General features: G+C 36.7%; 1 protein-coding gene across 3 annotated transcripts; it reads left to right on the top strand.

The window, feature by feature from the left end:
- The first annotated feature begins 1,184 nt into the window (after positions 1-1,184).
- Positions 1,185-13,912, top strand: cck.L (cholecystokinin L homeolog). 3 transcript variants are annotated; one of them, XM_041565246.1, is made up of 3 exons: positions 1,185-1,283; positions 10,330-10,581; positions 13,501-13,912. In XM_041565246.1, exons 2-3 carry the CDS (start codon positions 10,332-10,334, stop codon positions 13,635-13,637), a joined length of 387 nt encoding a protein of 128 aa, XP_041421180.1. In that variant the 5' UTR covers positions 1,185-1,283; positions 10,330-10,331; the 3' UTR covers positions 13,638-13,912.
- The last annotated feature ends 2,108 nt before the right edge of the window (positions 13,913-16,020 follow it).

Below are 16,020 nucleotides of genomic sequence, written 5' to 3'. Positions count from 1 at the left end.
TTTCACAAATAATATTTTTTTCTATAAAAATTTGTGGTTTTTAAAAATGTCTCTAAAACTATAAAAATTCAAGATTAATAAAGCTTAGAAACTAAGAAAAACTCAAATACAAAACGTCACCAAGTGAAACCAGTCAAAGTCCTAGAGAAATCAATGTGAGCGGCGCTGATCCTATAAGACCTTTTTTTTAGCCATTCAGAGGTTTTTGGATTTTTTCACTTGTAATTGTCTGAAAAACTCAAATGTTTAGAGGTTTCAGAGATATTCAAGTTTTTTTTTTATCATTTATCATTTTTTCCATTTTTCTTTTAATATGGATCTTTTAAGAGATATGGGGGAATGTAATATATTTTGTTACAGCAAAAGACGCTCACAAACACTTTTGCGAACCATAGCGACCAAGATTTTCATTGTTTTCTTCTTTTTTGACCAATTTGAGACCTCAACAACTTCCTTGCAAAGTTTGAAAACAAATGGCTTTTGTATAGCACAATGTTTGTACTAAAATGTCAAAGTGTTTTTTTCCTGCACAAAACTCCAGAGCGGGTGTTAACGCTAACCGTTGCTTATCGATAATGAGCGATGTTATATTAACCAGCGAATGATTTTACATTTCAAAAAACATGACGCCATTTTAAATAATGCTTGTTATTTTAATTACATTCCAACTATAGAGTTTAATGCGGTTTCAAAAAGCTCTCATACCACTAAAATTTGACCCTTCATATATGGGCCTCCCCAACAGTTTTGTTTTTTATTTAAATTCCTTTAGTAAATATAATATGTAAATGAATCTGGGAAAGGAGAGAACATGGTTCCTTGATTTAAACATATACACTGGTTACATTATTATAAATGATTTTGTTTAGCATCATTGTAGAAAAGATGAGCACACAATAATCATTCCAAACATTGCAGCCTCACATCAATTCACATCAGTTATAAAGAAAAAAATAGATAGAAAATGCCTACTGTATAGGCAAATAAATGGCACATCCCATGACAACATCATTAACTTAATTAATAGCTCATATTTTCAGGACCCATCGCATATTCCAGATCATTGGCTTTTGTGTTTGGGAGTGCTTGAAGCAGCCTGACGCATTTCTGTCTTTAGAGTTCAGGTGGGCGCTATTTCCCCCTCTAATTCTCACGTCATTCTCTCTCTTAGTAAAGAGTCCTATAAATAGGCCTCCTGTAAAGCTGTGAATTTCAGAGCGGGATCTGATATCCTGTAATACACACTTTATCAGGTCTTTTACACCTTACAAGGAAGGACCCAGGTAAGGTAGATATTCTTTCCTATACTTGGAATTTATAAATGTTTTATTCCTCATCCTAACTATGTTGTTCAGTATAATTATTCTAAGATTATGGGGTTAATGAATCCCACAGGAACAGGTGAGAACTTAGATACATTTTTACTGTATGTGTTTATAGTCATTCATTGATGTACAATAGACAGAAGTACAACAGTACAGCAGACTTAGTTGAGCTGCGTGTTGGCAATTTAAAATGCTGGAATCAGCACCAGGGACAGCTACTAACAGCAGCACATTCTTCCAATTGTCAGCTTCCCCGATCGCTCAGCTTGAATCTTTGATACTGTGTACACAACCGTCACATTGTTCTAAGCTTATGGGGTTAATGCAAGGTTTTTCTTTAACTATGCAATGATTAAGTGACATATAAGAACAGGACAGGCCAAACGTGTTTGTTCTCATTGACTTGCTCTAACTGGATGACTGAAAGACATAATCCTGGTGCAATACTAATGGGCTGATAAAAGATACCTGGTTATGATGATGCTGATCGATGTGCAGACATGCTCGTAGACATGTAGTAAGGGATTGACTTTAACAGATGGAATCAGTTTTAAACGGATTATGCATCAGGAAAGCGCTGCATGCTATGTCAACAATATAGATCTGGCCCAGGCGTGTAAATGATAATGTCATGTTTGGAAAAGGGATTTAGGCTATCTCTCTCAGGAGATCCACATTGAGGAATGACAGAGCTGAACACAGATAGATCCTGCTGGGCAGAGAAAGGTAATAAAGTGCAGGGCGTTATAGATTTCCTAGATTTCTATTTGCTCTACACAAGGCAACACAGTACAGTAAGCCTTGAAGCTGAAACAACTGGAGCACAAGAACAGCAGACTGTTGTTTATAAAAGTAAATTGGTACAGCATATCTGTGAAGAGTATAACCAGATAATATAGTAATATAGAGCTGTTTGATTGATTTTGCTTTGTGCTCACACAAATGGTAGAACCTACTAACTAATGTACAGATTTACAGCAGTTTTTGGCTATAACTGCCACCAGCAAATTCGGATGCAGAGGCAGAATGCCGCCTCTTATAATCTGCTGATATACTGTACTCTTCTGCTCCCATGTGTAACCTTCGCATTATAATTAGATAATTCATGTGAACCACAGTTATAGCAGTTCAATTGTTTTGTAGGGAAAAAGTTTACTCTTTCACCAATCTCTGCTCAGTCTGCTTCATGAAATGCACTCAGGGAATAATGCTCTGCAGACTATACATCGTGAAGCAATAAATAAAGCAATAGCTATGACCTCTTCTTTGGTATTTAGAAGGAGATGCATGCTCTTTGCAGCTCTTGAATTCTCTGCCTGGCAGTAAAATAGACAGTCAGTTCTACAACCACAAAAGGCGATAATTTAACAAAGCAAGTGGAGGATGCTGAAGGGCTAGCATTTGGCTCATTTCCTTCTGAAGTGAAATGTATCTGTTATGAGCTGTGTACAGCATATCTGTAAAGAGTGTAACCAGATTAGTAATATAGAACTGCTCACTTATTTACTAAATTTTGCTGCTTACAGTTAGTTTTGTGGCATATTGAGACTATATACGAATTGAACTGACTTTGACATATGCTACATATCTGTCAGTCCTTGGGAGAAAATCTGGTAGTATTTAGCATAATGTAATAAAAGGAGAAATATGCTTGCTTATAAGGAAAATTTTGCTTTCCATCTCTGCATTTCATGGAGATCTTTCCTATAGCTTCCCTTCCACTGAGTAATTCTACATTGACACAAAATAGCAAAATTATCATATTTGTGACCGCTAGGTGTGCCCTTGCTGTTGTTGCAGAATACTGAGAATATCTTTGAATATCTATGGACGTTTGCTTTAAAATGACACTATCAAGATCATTGATTTTATTTGTTGCTATAATATGTTTCAGTTGACTTAAGTGAAGTAACTAGCCCCTGTTGGAGTCTAGCACAAAGTTAGGCAACCGTAAAGGTGTAGACATAAGGAGTAGGGATATACTGACTCTGGTACTACTGTATACATTTGTGAAAGTTACAAATCTCATAACTCATTGAGCGCTGAATTGAAAGTTTTGCAGCAACTCTTGCTTTCAAGGTTGCCTATAACTGTGTGGTGGGACCATTGTGGTGATAGTGGGGATTTGAATGCCATCATTGCCTTGGATGCTCTGTCAGTGAGTTTCAAAATCTAATAGCCATATCTTCATGGAATTATTATGAAAATGTGTCTGTTTTAATGTATCACAGAAGCTGGAGGCTGCACATTAAATTACCCTGGCATGCAAGTAGTTATGTTCATTTTATTACCCTATAAATATAAATTTGATGGTGCATTTCTTTGACATCCTTATATTCGTTACATATTCTACAGCAAGTTTTGCTTTTCAGTTACTGTACCTTTGCATGCAGCACATGGACTAGAACAACGAAAAGGATAAATCACATTCATTCTTTGTTGAGTGTTCATTGCCACAACAAAATGAACAGTACATTTTGATTTTCACACAAATAAAGGATGAGTATTGTTTTTCAGTTGATAATATTCTTAAAGTCACATATGAATAAATATGCAGAAGCAAAGAGAAAAAGGTAAGCAAGAATATTAGCTCAGAACGTATTTCGTTATGCAGCATGTCAATCCTGATGTTGCAGAAATACCAGACAAATAGTGATGGGCAAATTTATTCGCCAGGTGTGAATTCACAGCGAATTTCCGCATTTCGCCTCCGGCGAATAAATTAGCGGAGTTGCAGTGAAAATTTGCCGGCGATAATTCCGACACTGGCGACAATTCTAGGCGTCAGAATTGTTGCAAGTGTCGTAAATTGTCACCAGCGGCTAAAATATTTTGACGCTGCGTCAGAATTCGCGTTTCGTAAATTTTTCGCCATTTCACCAATTTCGCTGATTTTTCGGCGAAGCAAAATGGGAGAAATTTGCCCATCACTACAGGCAAAGCAATCTGACAATATTATTGTTGGTTATTGTAAATAAGCTGGAAATTAAGTTCTGCTAGTTGTCTGCTATGCCCTCTGTTGCAGCCCTTGCTCTAGAACAGCAATATTCTGCCCCACTCTTCTGATGCTATAATGCAGAAACTTTTACTATCCCTTTATAATACTGGAGTTGTACAACTGCTGGAGGGAATCGACTGGGGGAAATTGCGAAACAGATACACTTTAAAATCTATTTAAAATACTTTTTTGCAAAGAGGATTAATTGTGAGCTGAGTTGTGACATACACAACAGTTTAAAGGTTTTATATCTGTGAGCAGGGCCGGCATTAGGGGGGTACAGGGGGGACAAGTGTCCAGGGCCCAGGCATGAAGGGGGTCAGTTTTGAAAAGAGTCTGGCCCCCCTTGAGAGCGCCGAAGCCTGCGGCCATCCCGAACAGCCGAAATGCGAAAATGCTAAAGGACCCGAAGCAGCTGAAGGACCCGAAGCAACGAAAACAGCTGAACTCCCAAAGCAGCAAAAAGACCCGTAGTCATGAAAATAGCCGAAGCCAAAGTCCCGAAGCCGAACACCAATGTGGGGTTTTTTTTTTGTTTTTTTTTTAATCCCCTGGCCACCAATGTAGTTTTGATCCAGTTTTATGCACTTTATACCTTGCTCCATATAATTAAGCTAAGAAGATAAAGGGCAATGAATGCCTGAAATGACTTCAGGAAGGGAGTTTTTAGGGTAATTCAGTAATTAACCTGGGACACCAGGCTGTAAAGATTTCAAGATTCTTATTCTTCTTTATTAAGGAGAAAATAAGGTTAAAATGTTATGTCTTTGTGACCTAATATGGCTTTAACCTAATTTACAGAACTTCTTTTGCAGAACTACTTCAATTGTTCTGCTTTTTTCTTTTGACTGTCCTATAGTTTGCAATCTGCAAAGCACAATATACTCCAGCAGTTAAGGGGTTAAGAGCAAAACCATTACCATTATGAATACACATGCCCAAGTGCTTGCCAACACTGCCATTATATATCATATACAGTTACAGCTGTACTGGCAAAGCATCCTAATTATTTCCATAGCTAGACAGACTTACTGGAAATTAAAATAATGGGGTTTAAAATGCCTCACTGTCAGTATAAACAACATTTATGTGCATTCCACATCTACATTCTGAAGCAATGATGTATTTAAAACCCATAATGCAGCAGGCAATGAGAGGCCCTCTGTAAGCAAAGAGTTAAATCCAGGTAACTATACACTTTGACCCAGCTGAGTGAATGCTTGATTGCTTTTGCATTGTGCTCACACAAATGGTAGCACCTACTCAATATGTTATAACTAATATAAAGAGTTAAGTAATATATACATTTCCAGCTGTTTTGGGCTATAAAGGACACCAGCAAAATGGGATGCAGAGGCAGGTTGGTACCTCTGTTATAAAGCCAACCATATTATCTGCTGATATACTGTGCTCTTCCACCCCCATGTGTTGCCTGGGGCCGCTAACCCCAATTGAAAAATAATTATATAATTTATGTGAACCACAGTTACAGCAGTTCAGTTGTTTTGAGGGGGGAAAAGTTGGCACTTTCACCAGTCTCTGCCCAGTCTGATCCATGTACATTGTGAAATGTTCTCAGGACATAGTGCTCTGCAGTCTATACATTGTGCAGCACCTTTTATTGTCCCGAGAGCAATAAATAAAGCAATAGCTATGACCTCTTCTGTGTTATTTAGAAGAAGATGCATGCTCTTTGCAGCTGCTGAATTCTCTGACTGGCAGTAAAATATACAGTAGGTACATTCAATTCTACAACCACAAAAGGTGATAATTTAACAAAGCAAGTGGAGGATGCTGAAGGGCTAGCATTTGGCTCATTTCCCCCTGGAGTGAGATGAATCTGTTATGAGCTGAGAGCATAAAACTAAGCATGTGTGGTGATGCTTCTTTTTGCGTCAGCTTGTGCAAACAGATGAGAGTGAGGGGAAGTATATAAGGTTCAGCCACATTAGAAGAGACAGTATAACCATCTGCACTTCTGCACACAGCACATCACCATATTAACTTCTATTTGGGAAAAGCAGTGCCATTTGAGAGGTAAGCAATAAGCTTCAGAATATTAATAAGAATATTGGCTTTTTCAATGTATTTTTGGTGAATTATGCTAGTTTATCTAAAGCCTATTTTTACAAGCAATCCCTAGTTAAATGTAAGGCTACAGTAGTTGTTTTCTTATTGTGTATTTGCAAAGTGTACAGTCATTTGTAGATTTATTTTACTGTCAACACTATTATGTAAATGAGTGTTGGAAGTCTTTGATTTTGATAGGGGAAGCAAAGAAATGAATAATAGGAATTTACTTTCTTAATTTTAATTTAATCATTTCTCCGATGACACTTTATAATGCTTAATAATGATATATGTGTTAATCATGTTCAGTTTAGTTCAGAACCCTGAGAGAGCATTCTTAGTCTTTTCTTATACTGTAACAGCTATATAGATAATCACTTTTTTTTTTCAAACAGACAGGAGAATTTTCAGTTTAGTCCACATTACCTTTTTATAATCAAGGTGTTACCATATTTCCATTTTTAATTCATTTTCATATTTTTAGTGAATAGGTGGGCTCAAAGGTCACTGTTAATTAGAGGCAAATAAAATGTGTTTAAGATTGGCATGAAAAGATTTAAAAGTAGCCAGGTATACAATATTATTTGAGGGGTCCCTTTGGCATTGAAACATAAGGAGTGGCTAGAATATGCATTCTGGGGTAACAGGTTGCTGCATGGGATGTGTGGAAATGTGCAGTTTTTATGGTACAAGTATTACAATTTTAGCTCATTGTGATAAGAGGCAGTTTAATCCCATCCATAGCAATTAAGATGATTATTATAATTATTGCCTTATGATTAAATTACTATTTTAGCCTGTCTGATTCTAATATCCTTCACTGCACTGCACACATAATTGTTATAAATCCAGCTGAAATAAAAAAAATATTTAGTCTAGCAATATAGTCAGTTGCAATATTACATCTGCAAGGAAGGGACATTAATTGGGACCTACTGCAGTATTTTACTGGTTCCTGTTCTAATTTTCCACAAGGTTTAAGCCTCTTCTTGAAGTTTCTTCCAATCATTCACTGAGATACTTCAGGGTTTATCTTTTTGAGCTATGCTCCTACATTTAGGGGGTAATTTATATTACTAATATCCAACTTCGAGCAACTCCGAATTCCAGAATGGACCTTATTTATGAAGAGAAAAGCCCGAAAAAATAGGGTCAGGCAAAACTCAGAAAACTTCAGAGCTTTCCCCAAAAACTCCAAATTATTCGGAGTATTCGGCAAAAACTAAGATTTTTTTGAGTTTTCAGAGATCAAAATCATCAGATATCGGTACAGACATTAGCGCAGACATTGGGACCATACCCATTGACTTAAACAGGACCTCGAGAGCTTTTAGATGCCGGGGTTTCACATTCGGAATTTTTAGACAATCTGACATCTCGAATAATTAGTAGTTGTTTTTTTTTTTGCACCGAAAAACTAAGAATTATTCAAGGTTCGGATATTCAGACCTTGATAAATAACCCCCTTCTTAATTAACATGAGATGCTTAGCTTTTGTTTATCCAAATGTCCAGTGCAGAAGTTATATATGAGTTTATCAATATACAGGTATAGGATCTATTATCTGGAATTCTTGGAACCTGAGGTTTTTAGGATAAGAGATCTTTCTTCATATGGGATCACCATACCTAAAGTCTGATGAAAAAATCATTTAAATATTAAATGAACCCAACTGAGTTGTGTTGCCACCAAATGGATGCATGCAGCATAGTTACCATCAAGTATAATGCACTAGTGTCTTATTATTACAGAGAAATAAAGATTATTTAAACAAGACATTATTCTGCATATATTGGATCAAGTAGAAAATATTAGTCCAATAACAATATGCAGTATTGGCTTCTGGATGCTACAGCTAAATGGATCTTATTGGTTTTAACAAAGGAATTAAGAGCCATTGTAGATAATATACTGTAGATTATGAACAGCCAGCCTTGTATGGATACTGGAAGTTGTAGCTCATCTTTAAATTGAAGAATCAGAACTATATAAATAATAATATAAATAATATTATTGTGCAGGTATCCAGAAAGTTTTGAATTTCAGGAAGGCCATTTCCCATAGACTCCATTTTAGCCAATATTTTCAATTTACTTTATTTTCAGTATTCTAGAATCTTTTAAATGTATTAATATTGGAATCCCGACTGCGAAAGGTATAAATTTAGATTAACATCTCAGATGAGGCGAGCACGCTGGGATAAATAGTTATTGAACATTGTGAAATTAATAGGCAAAATATTATTCCAAATACAAAAACATAACATCTTTAGTCTCAAGCAGTACATTTTCCTTTTCAGAAGCATGTCATAATTCTGGTTGCAAGATTACTCCGAGAAGAGGGTAGCAAAGAAACAAAACAAGAGTAATCATGAGCTACTCATTTCTTTTGATGGCTCTCCACTGATTCAGTATTCATAAGTCTAGTAGGCTAAATAAGCCAATAAGCTGGTTTTGCTTCAAATAAGGATTAATTATATCTTAGTTTGGATCAAGTACAAAGTACTATTTTATTATTACAGGGAAAGGGGAAATAATTTTAAAAAATTTTGATTATTTGGATAAAATTGAGTCTATAGGAGACGGCCATTCCGGAGCATTCCGGATAATTGGTTTCCGGATAACAGATCCCATACCTGCACTATTTGAAAGCAAAGAACCAAGTATGTTTGCAGTGGAAGGTTGGTTGGTTGCTGTATTTCAGCACTGAGGCACCAGGATTGTTTTTATGAGCAAGGTATGATCTCCATGTTTGTTTTTGCCTTGGGTTTCACCTATAGTCCAACACCATACTGGTAGGTTAAAGGAAAACTATACCCCCCAAACAATGTGGGTCTCTATAAAAAGATATTGCATAAAACAGTTCATATGTAAAATCCTGCTTCATGTAAATAAACCATTTTCATAATAATATACCTTTCTAGTAGTATGTGCCATTGGGTAATCATAAATAGAAAATTGCCATTTTAAAAAATAAGGGCCGCCCCCTGAGATCGTACAATTCACTGTACTCACAAACATACCAACAAACCATACATGTTAGGTCACATGAGCCAATTAACAGACAGAGTTGTGTCTTTTGCTTCCACACTTCTTCCTGTTACAGTCAGAGTTGTAGTATTTCTGGTCAGGTGATCTCTGAGACAGCACACAGACCATCACAAAATGGTGGCTCAAGGCAAGAGATGTAAAAGGGCAATATTTACTTAAATATATATTCCAGTTTGGTAAGATTCTTTAATATGTCACTTAATATGATATGAACTATCTGTTGCTTAAGTGTTCATTTTGGGGGTATAGTTTTCCTTTAACTGGCTCTTGATTAAACTGACTCTGCAATTTGTGTTTTGTTAAATGAGACTGTACGTTCCCCTTGGGCAGGGACTAGGTGTGAATATACTCTGTGAAACAGCTCTGTAAAACGTTGGTCGTTAAATAATAGATTATATTTTAGTAGGTTTTAGTACATGTATGGAGCCTGTTATCCAGAATGCTCGGGACTTGAGGTTTTCTGCATCATTGATCTTTTTGTAATTAGAAACTTCATACCTTAAGTCTACTAGAAAATCATTTTAACATCAAATAAGCTTAATGGACTGCTTTTGCTTCCAATAAGGATCAATTACTGTATATCTTAGTTTGGATCAAGTACAAGCTACTGTTTTATTATTACAGATAAAAAGGAAATAGTTTTTAAAAAATCTGAATTATTTGGAGGAAATGAAGAGAATGGGAGAAAAACTTTCTGTAATTCTGAGCTTTCTGGATAACGGGTTTCTGGATAACTGATCCCATACCTGAACTGGGATAACTGATCCCATACTGAAAACCAACTGTCCAAAAAGCCAATATATGTATACCTTAAGAAATGACTTACTAAATATAATAAACAACATGCAGTATATTTGATACATATTGTTGTTACTTTTCCCCTCAGCAATGTACAGTGGGGTCTGCATCTGTTTATTACTTGCTATGCTCTCTGCAAGCTCAAAAGCACATCAGGCAACAGGTTCTTTGGGTGAAGATGCAGTGGGCACTGAAATGGACCAGCTGAACCTTTCACAGCTCCCACGATATGCCCGGGCATCCTCTGCTGGTCAGAAAAAATCTTTTCAACGCACTGATGGCGACCAAAGATCGAACATTGGGAATGCGTTGGTCAAATATCTGCAGCAAAGCAGGAAAGGTAAGTTAGGCAGCATGTGTTTCTTCCTGCCTTGCCAGGAATGATCTTGTTTGCGGTACAGAACGAATGCTGGGGCTTCTACACTCATTATTTCTTACATTCTGGGACAAGGTTTTCCCAGTTGATCGGTAAAGAATGAGTGATTGTTACTAGATCAGAGCTTCAGTCAGTTAATCACAGGTTGCTATTGAGTATACAAAAAGTTTTTCTAAAATAATTTCACAATGTCCCCCATAGCCATCTTCCATTAATGACCAAATGGTTGTTTGAATGTACAGTAATCACTGCTGCTGTTGCTGTTTTCAGTACTATTTCTTGTGACAAACACTAGAGTAGGACTGTGAAAATGATTTTTAAGTGAGTAGGGACATCCTGTTGATGCCTTATTTAATACAAACAAATGTATTATCCTAGTTCCAGGCAACATTAAAACTATTATAATGTTAATAATTTGCTATTGTGCCCTTTAGTGTGACGTAGCCATTTTGTACGTGTGTAAATGCATCATCATTCGGAAGACTGTGCAACTAATGGGCCATTTGAATAAGAGCAGATCACAATATGATATGCCAGTTTCCTATATGATTTTTAAAACTGTTCATTCAATAGGATCAGTATGGTTTTTACTGACCTTGGTCGTAGAGAGATCAAAGTTGGAGGGCAATAGAATACAAGTATGGAGCCTGTTATCCAGAATTCTCAGGACCTGGGGTTTTCTGAATAATATATTTTATAATAATATTTTCCATAATTTGAATCTTCATACCTTTAACATCAGAAAATAACCTTTTTTTCATATCCATCATAACATTATCTTTGAATGCTATTTATAATTTTAACATAAATGTATTCACCTGATGCTTTTACATTACCTTTCTTACCCCCATGTTCCTCTATGAGGCGGCTGCCATATTTGCGCAGTAGTAGTCGGTTAGCATGACAGGCTGAGATGGGACAGTCACGTTGGCAAAACAGTCAGGTTTAGGAACTTCAAGTAATAATTACTTGCAAAAGCAGATCTATCAGCAAAAAAACAATCAACATGACCTATAGGCAACTTTTAATGTAGATTAATATTTTGAAATTTTAGTGTCAGTATCACTTTAGAGGAGAAGGAAAGGCATGATTACATAACAGTCCCAAAATGTTGGCAATTACCCCCTGTCCTGAAACACTGGGTTAGATTTTCTCTCTGTTCCTTTTAGAAGCACTGCTTGCGTTTCGAACTTTGCCTACATTTCCTAACTTAGCCGGCGCCATGTTCTAAAGTCTCTACGCCACTTCCCCTACTGTATATATTTTCAATGTACTTGCCAGTTATTTGGAATTTGATTTCAGAATAATTTCACAAGGAAACTCAGTGAGAGAAAAGCTTCATGGTGAGCAGATCTTAATGTACTGGTGAATAATTTGAGCTGCATTTGTATTTGAACTTTAGTTCTCTTTAAAACTACTAAAAATATTTCAAACATAAATGAAACCTGATAAGCTTGTTTTTGACTCCAAATTAGATTCATACAGCTTAATTAGGATCAAGTATATGGTACTGTTTTATTTTTATTATAGAGAAAAAGGAAATCAGATTTTAAAAAAAGGGAATTATTTGATTAAAATAGTCTATTAAAATCTAGAGCTTTCTGGAGAAGGGATCCTATACCTGTCCTATCATGTTCCTGTCCATTAAAGACCATAGCGTGTTGTGTTCATCACTATTTGTATGTATGACAAAAAAGCCAGATGGCAAAGTACACACATAAATCTGCAGATCACCCTTTACTGAATTACCTGTGCAGAAGAAACTGCTGTACTTACCATTCATGCTAATGTGAAGTAACACACACAGTGGGTAGCAGGTATTTTAAACACTGCTACTAGCTGTGGCAGTGATAACCCTTTATGTGTCATAGTCTATACCTTAAGTCTACCATATATTAAGATCTCCATACCTTAAATCTCATAATAATAATCTAAACATTAATTAAACCAATAGGGTTGATTTACCTGCAATAAGTATTAATTATCTTAGTTGGGATCATCTGCAATGTACTGTTTTATTATTACAGAGAAAAAGGGAATCCTTTGATTAAAATAGGAATTATTTTATTAAAATGGAGTCTTATGGGAGATGGCTTTCCTGAAATTCAAAGCTTTACAGATAACAGTTTTCCGGATAACGGATCCCATACCTGAAGTCCATACCTGAAGTGTGGAGTATGATAAACGATCGGATCTTTGCATCTATGGCCAGCTTTATCCCACTAAAGATCTTCTTGTAAATCCTGAAACCATACAAAATCTACACAAAAAGGCAGTCAACCAGATAGTGTTTATTTTATTGGGTGTAACTTCCAAACCCAACCAGGGTCTCAGTGGGTACACAGCAAACTATACAGTATATACTTAAGAGCTCTGGCTGAAGAGCAGTCTATTCAGGTACTGTTTTTCCTTCAGTATGATTTAGGATCAAGCACAAGGCATTGTTTTATTATGACAGATAAAAAGATTTTGGATAACAGGTGTCTGGATAATGGATCCTATACCTGTACAGTACTGAGTTTTTAATAATAAACAGAGGTATCCTTGTTTTTTCTTTTCATGTATTATTCGTTTTTACTGTTGGAAAATGGTTGACACTGACAATTATTCTCTAGAAACAGAAACATATTTGATATTTACAAGCAGTTTTCTGCAAAGTCAAACTCGTGAGGCTCACTTGCCAGTCTCAGCCTGAGAGGTGCTTACAGCTTGGCATTTTAGAGGACCCCAAAATATATGCCAATCAACAATGGCAGCATAGGCTCAGATTATAGACTAATTCATGTAAAATGGTAACTACTCAATTTATGTTGCACTTTTGCTTACATTTTGATATTTTGTTCATTACTTTTGAGCTGAGCTTGTTTTATTTTTGCTATTTAGCAGGTCCTTCCGGGAGATATGTTGTCCTGCCAAACCGACCTATTTTTGATCAGTCCCATCGAATAAATGACAGAGACTACATGGGCTGGATGGATTTTGGCCGTCGCAGTGCTGAAGAATATGAATATTCCTCGTGAAAACTCAAAATATATTAAATTCGCCCCCCCATTTCTGTACAGATTAAATAAAATCATTTGCTGTCTTTACAAATCAGTGTTTTAAATATACATATTTATGAATCTGCTGTAAATTGTGTGTTAAAATTTACAATGCACTTTCCATATGCAGAATTTCTCAGAAATTACATTTGTATTTATTATGAATAATATTGCTCACACACTGTTGCTATACTAAAATTATTTTGTTTATGACCTCTTGATGGTAAAACACAATAAACTGTAGATGACCATAATCTACTACTACTTATTCTTCTGGAATAAAGGCTGGCCTCCTTTGGCCCATCAAAGAACCTGAAATACAGGCTCACCAATGCAACAATAGAATTCAGTTATTGCTATAAGTGTTATATAGGCATATTCCAGAAATCCTTTTGTCCAGTGGTGTAACTAGATGTAAGTGGGCCGCACAGCAAATTCAATTTAAGAACCCAAAATATTTGTAAATTTACATTTTCTACTGCATTTACTATATTTTTTGTGCCACTTGTAGCTCTTTAGTATTGTCTGCGTGACTGATGGCCCATGAATCCATTTAATCTGATACAGTATAAAATGCCAAAGGGCCAAGATCACAAGTCCTGTTACTTTAAAGAGATTGAGGCTCATTTATAATACCGGGTATATTTGCAACTGGGCAGTTGCCTATAGCAACCAATCAGTGATACGATTTTTCAGCTAGCTGCAAGTAGAAAAATGAAAATAAACATTTAATTTGTTGCCATTGGTTATTGCCCAGGTGAACATTTGCTCAGTGTTTATAAATGACCCTGATTGACTCAAGATGATAACCACTGTTATAGGAACCCAGGTTCATGTGAACAGCACCTTTTCACTTATGCTTCCTATTAGAAATAACTTTGAATGGCATTAAATACAATTCATTTGACTTGAAAATTTAACAATTAACGACTGCCCTCTTGTGAATTCTTCCTGTATAATATAGTTGTAATTTACTGGAACTGGGCAGTTATCATCAGGTTAAAATAGATGTGCATAGTCATTGATTTGATACAAATTTCACATAGTGTTTGTGCACATTCTAGGTTCATTTACTAGTGTAGGTGACAAATACAGCAGACACCTTTGAACAGTTCTACACTACATCTAAGAATATGAGAACACTAAATGGATTGGTTGCTGTGAAATAGGACTAGTGCAACTTAGCATCTCTGTCCTGATTTTCAAACCTGTCTTTTTTAAGGCCAATAGCACACACTGTGAATAAGGGCCAGAACTAGGGGTAGGCAGAAGAGGCATGTGCCTAGGGCACAATGCTGGGGGGCACTAGACAACCAACCCCTAGTGGCAGCTGACCCCCCTCATTGATTGTCACCCATCAACACTAACCCAGCACCGTCCCTATTCTTAGTCAGTACAGGATGGCACGGTCACACACCCAGACTGACTGGCAGTCAATCCACGGTAGCATGAGGACCACCAGATTGACCTCCCGATACATGGCATCAAATTGGCTACAGGAGCAATCCAGCACACTCTCCATACTTTTTAACATCAATAAATGGAACACACAATAAATAAACCTGGTATGCAAAAACCTTTTTTGCTAAAAAATACCCATAACACAGTTATATCATAAAATATATCAAAGACAATAATTAAAACATTCAATATATTTGGTCATGTGTAAAAAAAGATGTAGATGTAGACAAGGCGCAAAACTATTTAAAGTCACCATTAAAAAACAATCGCCAGTGGGTACCTTCACTTTGCTCCAGGATGAACCTAGAGCAAGCAAAGAGGCAATGGAGCGACCTGTGTGCCAAGAAAGTGAAGCAGGCACACAGGTCCCCCACCGACGCCTCCCTCGCCTCCCCTATATGTGCAATAGGACTCAAACTTGCCAATTTGCACCTATGTCTATACCGCATCAAGTTCAGATGACCAATACAAGAACATAAAGAACTATAGAATCCTCAAAAGGATACACTCTGCATCTAAAATTTGAATTATTGGGAGACGAAAAGTGTGCGTGACTCCTGTCAATTTGATGCCATGCCCCTAACACTGTGCCCAATTCAAGTCCCTAACTCTAAGCCAGTCTTTGCGGATGGCTGGCTTCACCACCAGACTGGCTGTGGGATTGGGATTGTTTTAAGGATTGGGGTTGGGATGGGGGTGTGGTATTGACCTCCCTAACACTAACCCAGCACCGTCCCTATTCTTAGTCAGTACAGGATGGCACGGTCACACACCCAGACTGACTGGCAGTCAATCCACGGTAGCATGAGGACCACCAGATTGACCTCCCGATACATGGCATCAAATTGGCTACAGGAGCAATCCAGCACACTCTCCATTCTTTTTAACATCAATAAATGGA

Source organism: Xenopus laevis, chromosome 6L, assembly GCF_017654675.1.
Source record: "Xenopus laevis strain J_2021 chromosome 6L, Xenopus_laevis_v10.1, whole genome shotgun sequence".
Lineage (NCBI taxonomy): Eukaryota > Metazoa > Chordata > Amphibia > Anura > Pipidae > Xenopus > Xenopus laevis.
This window is presented reverse-complemented; position numbering and strand designations above follow the sequence as displayed.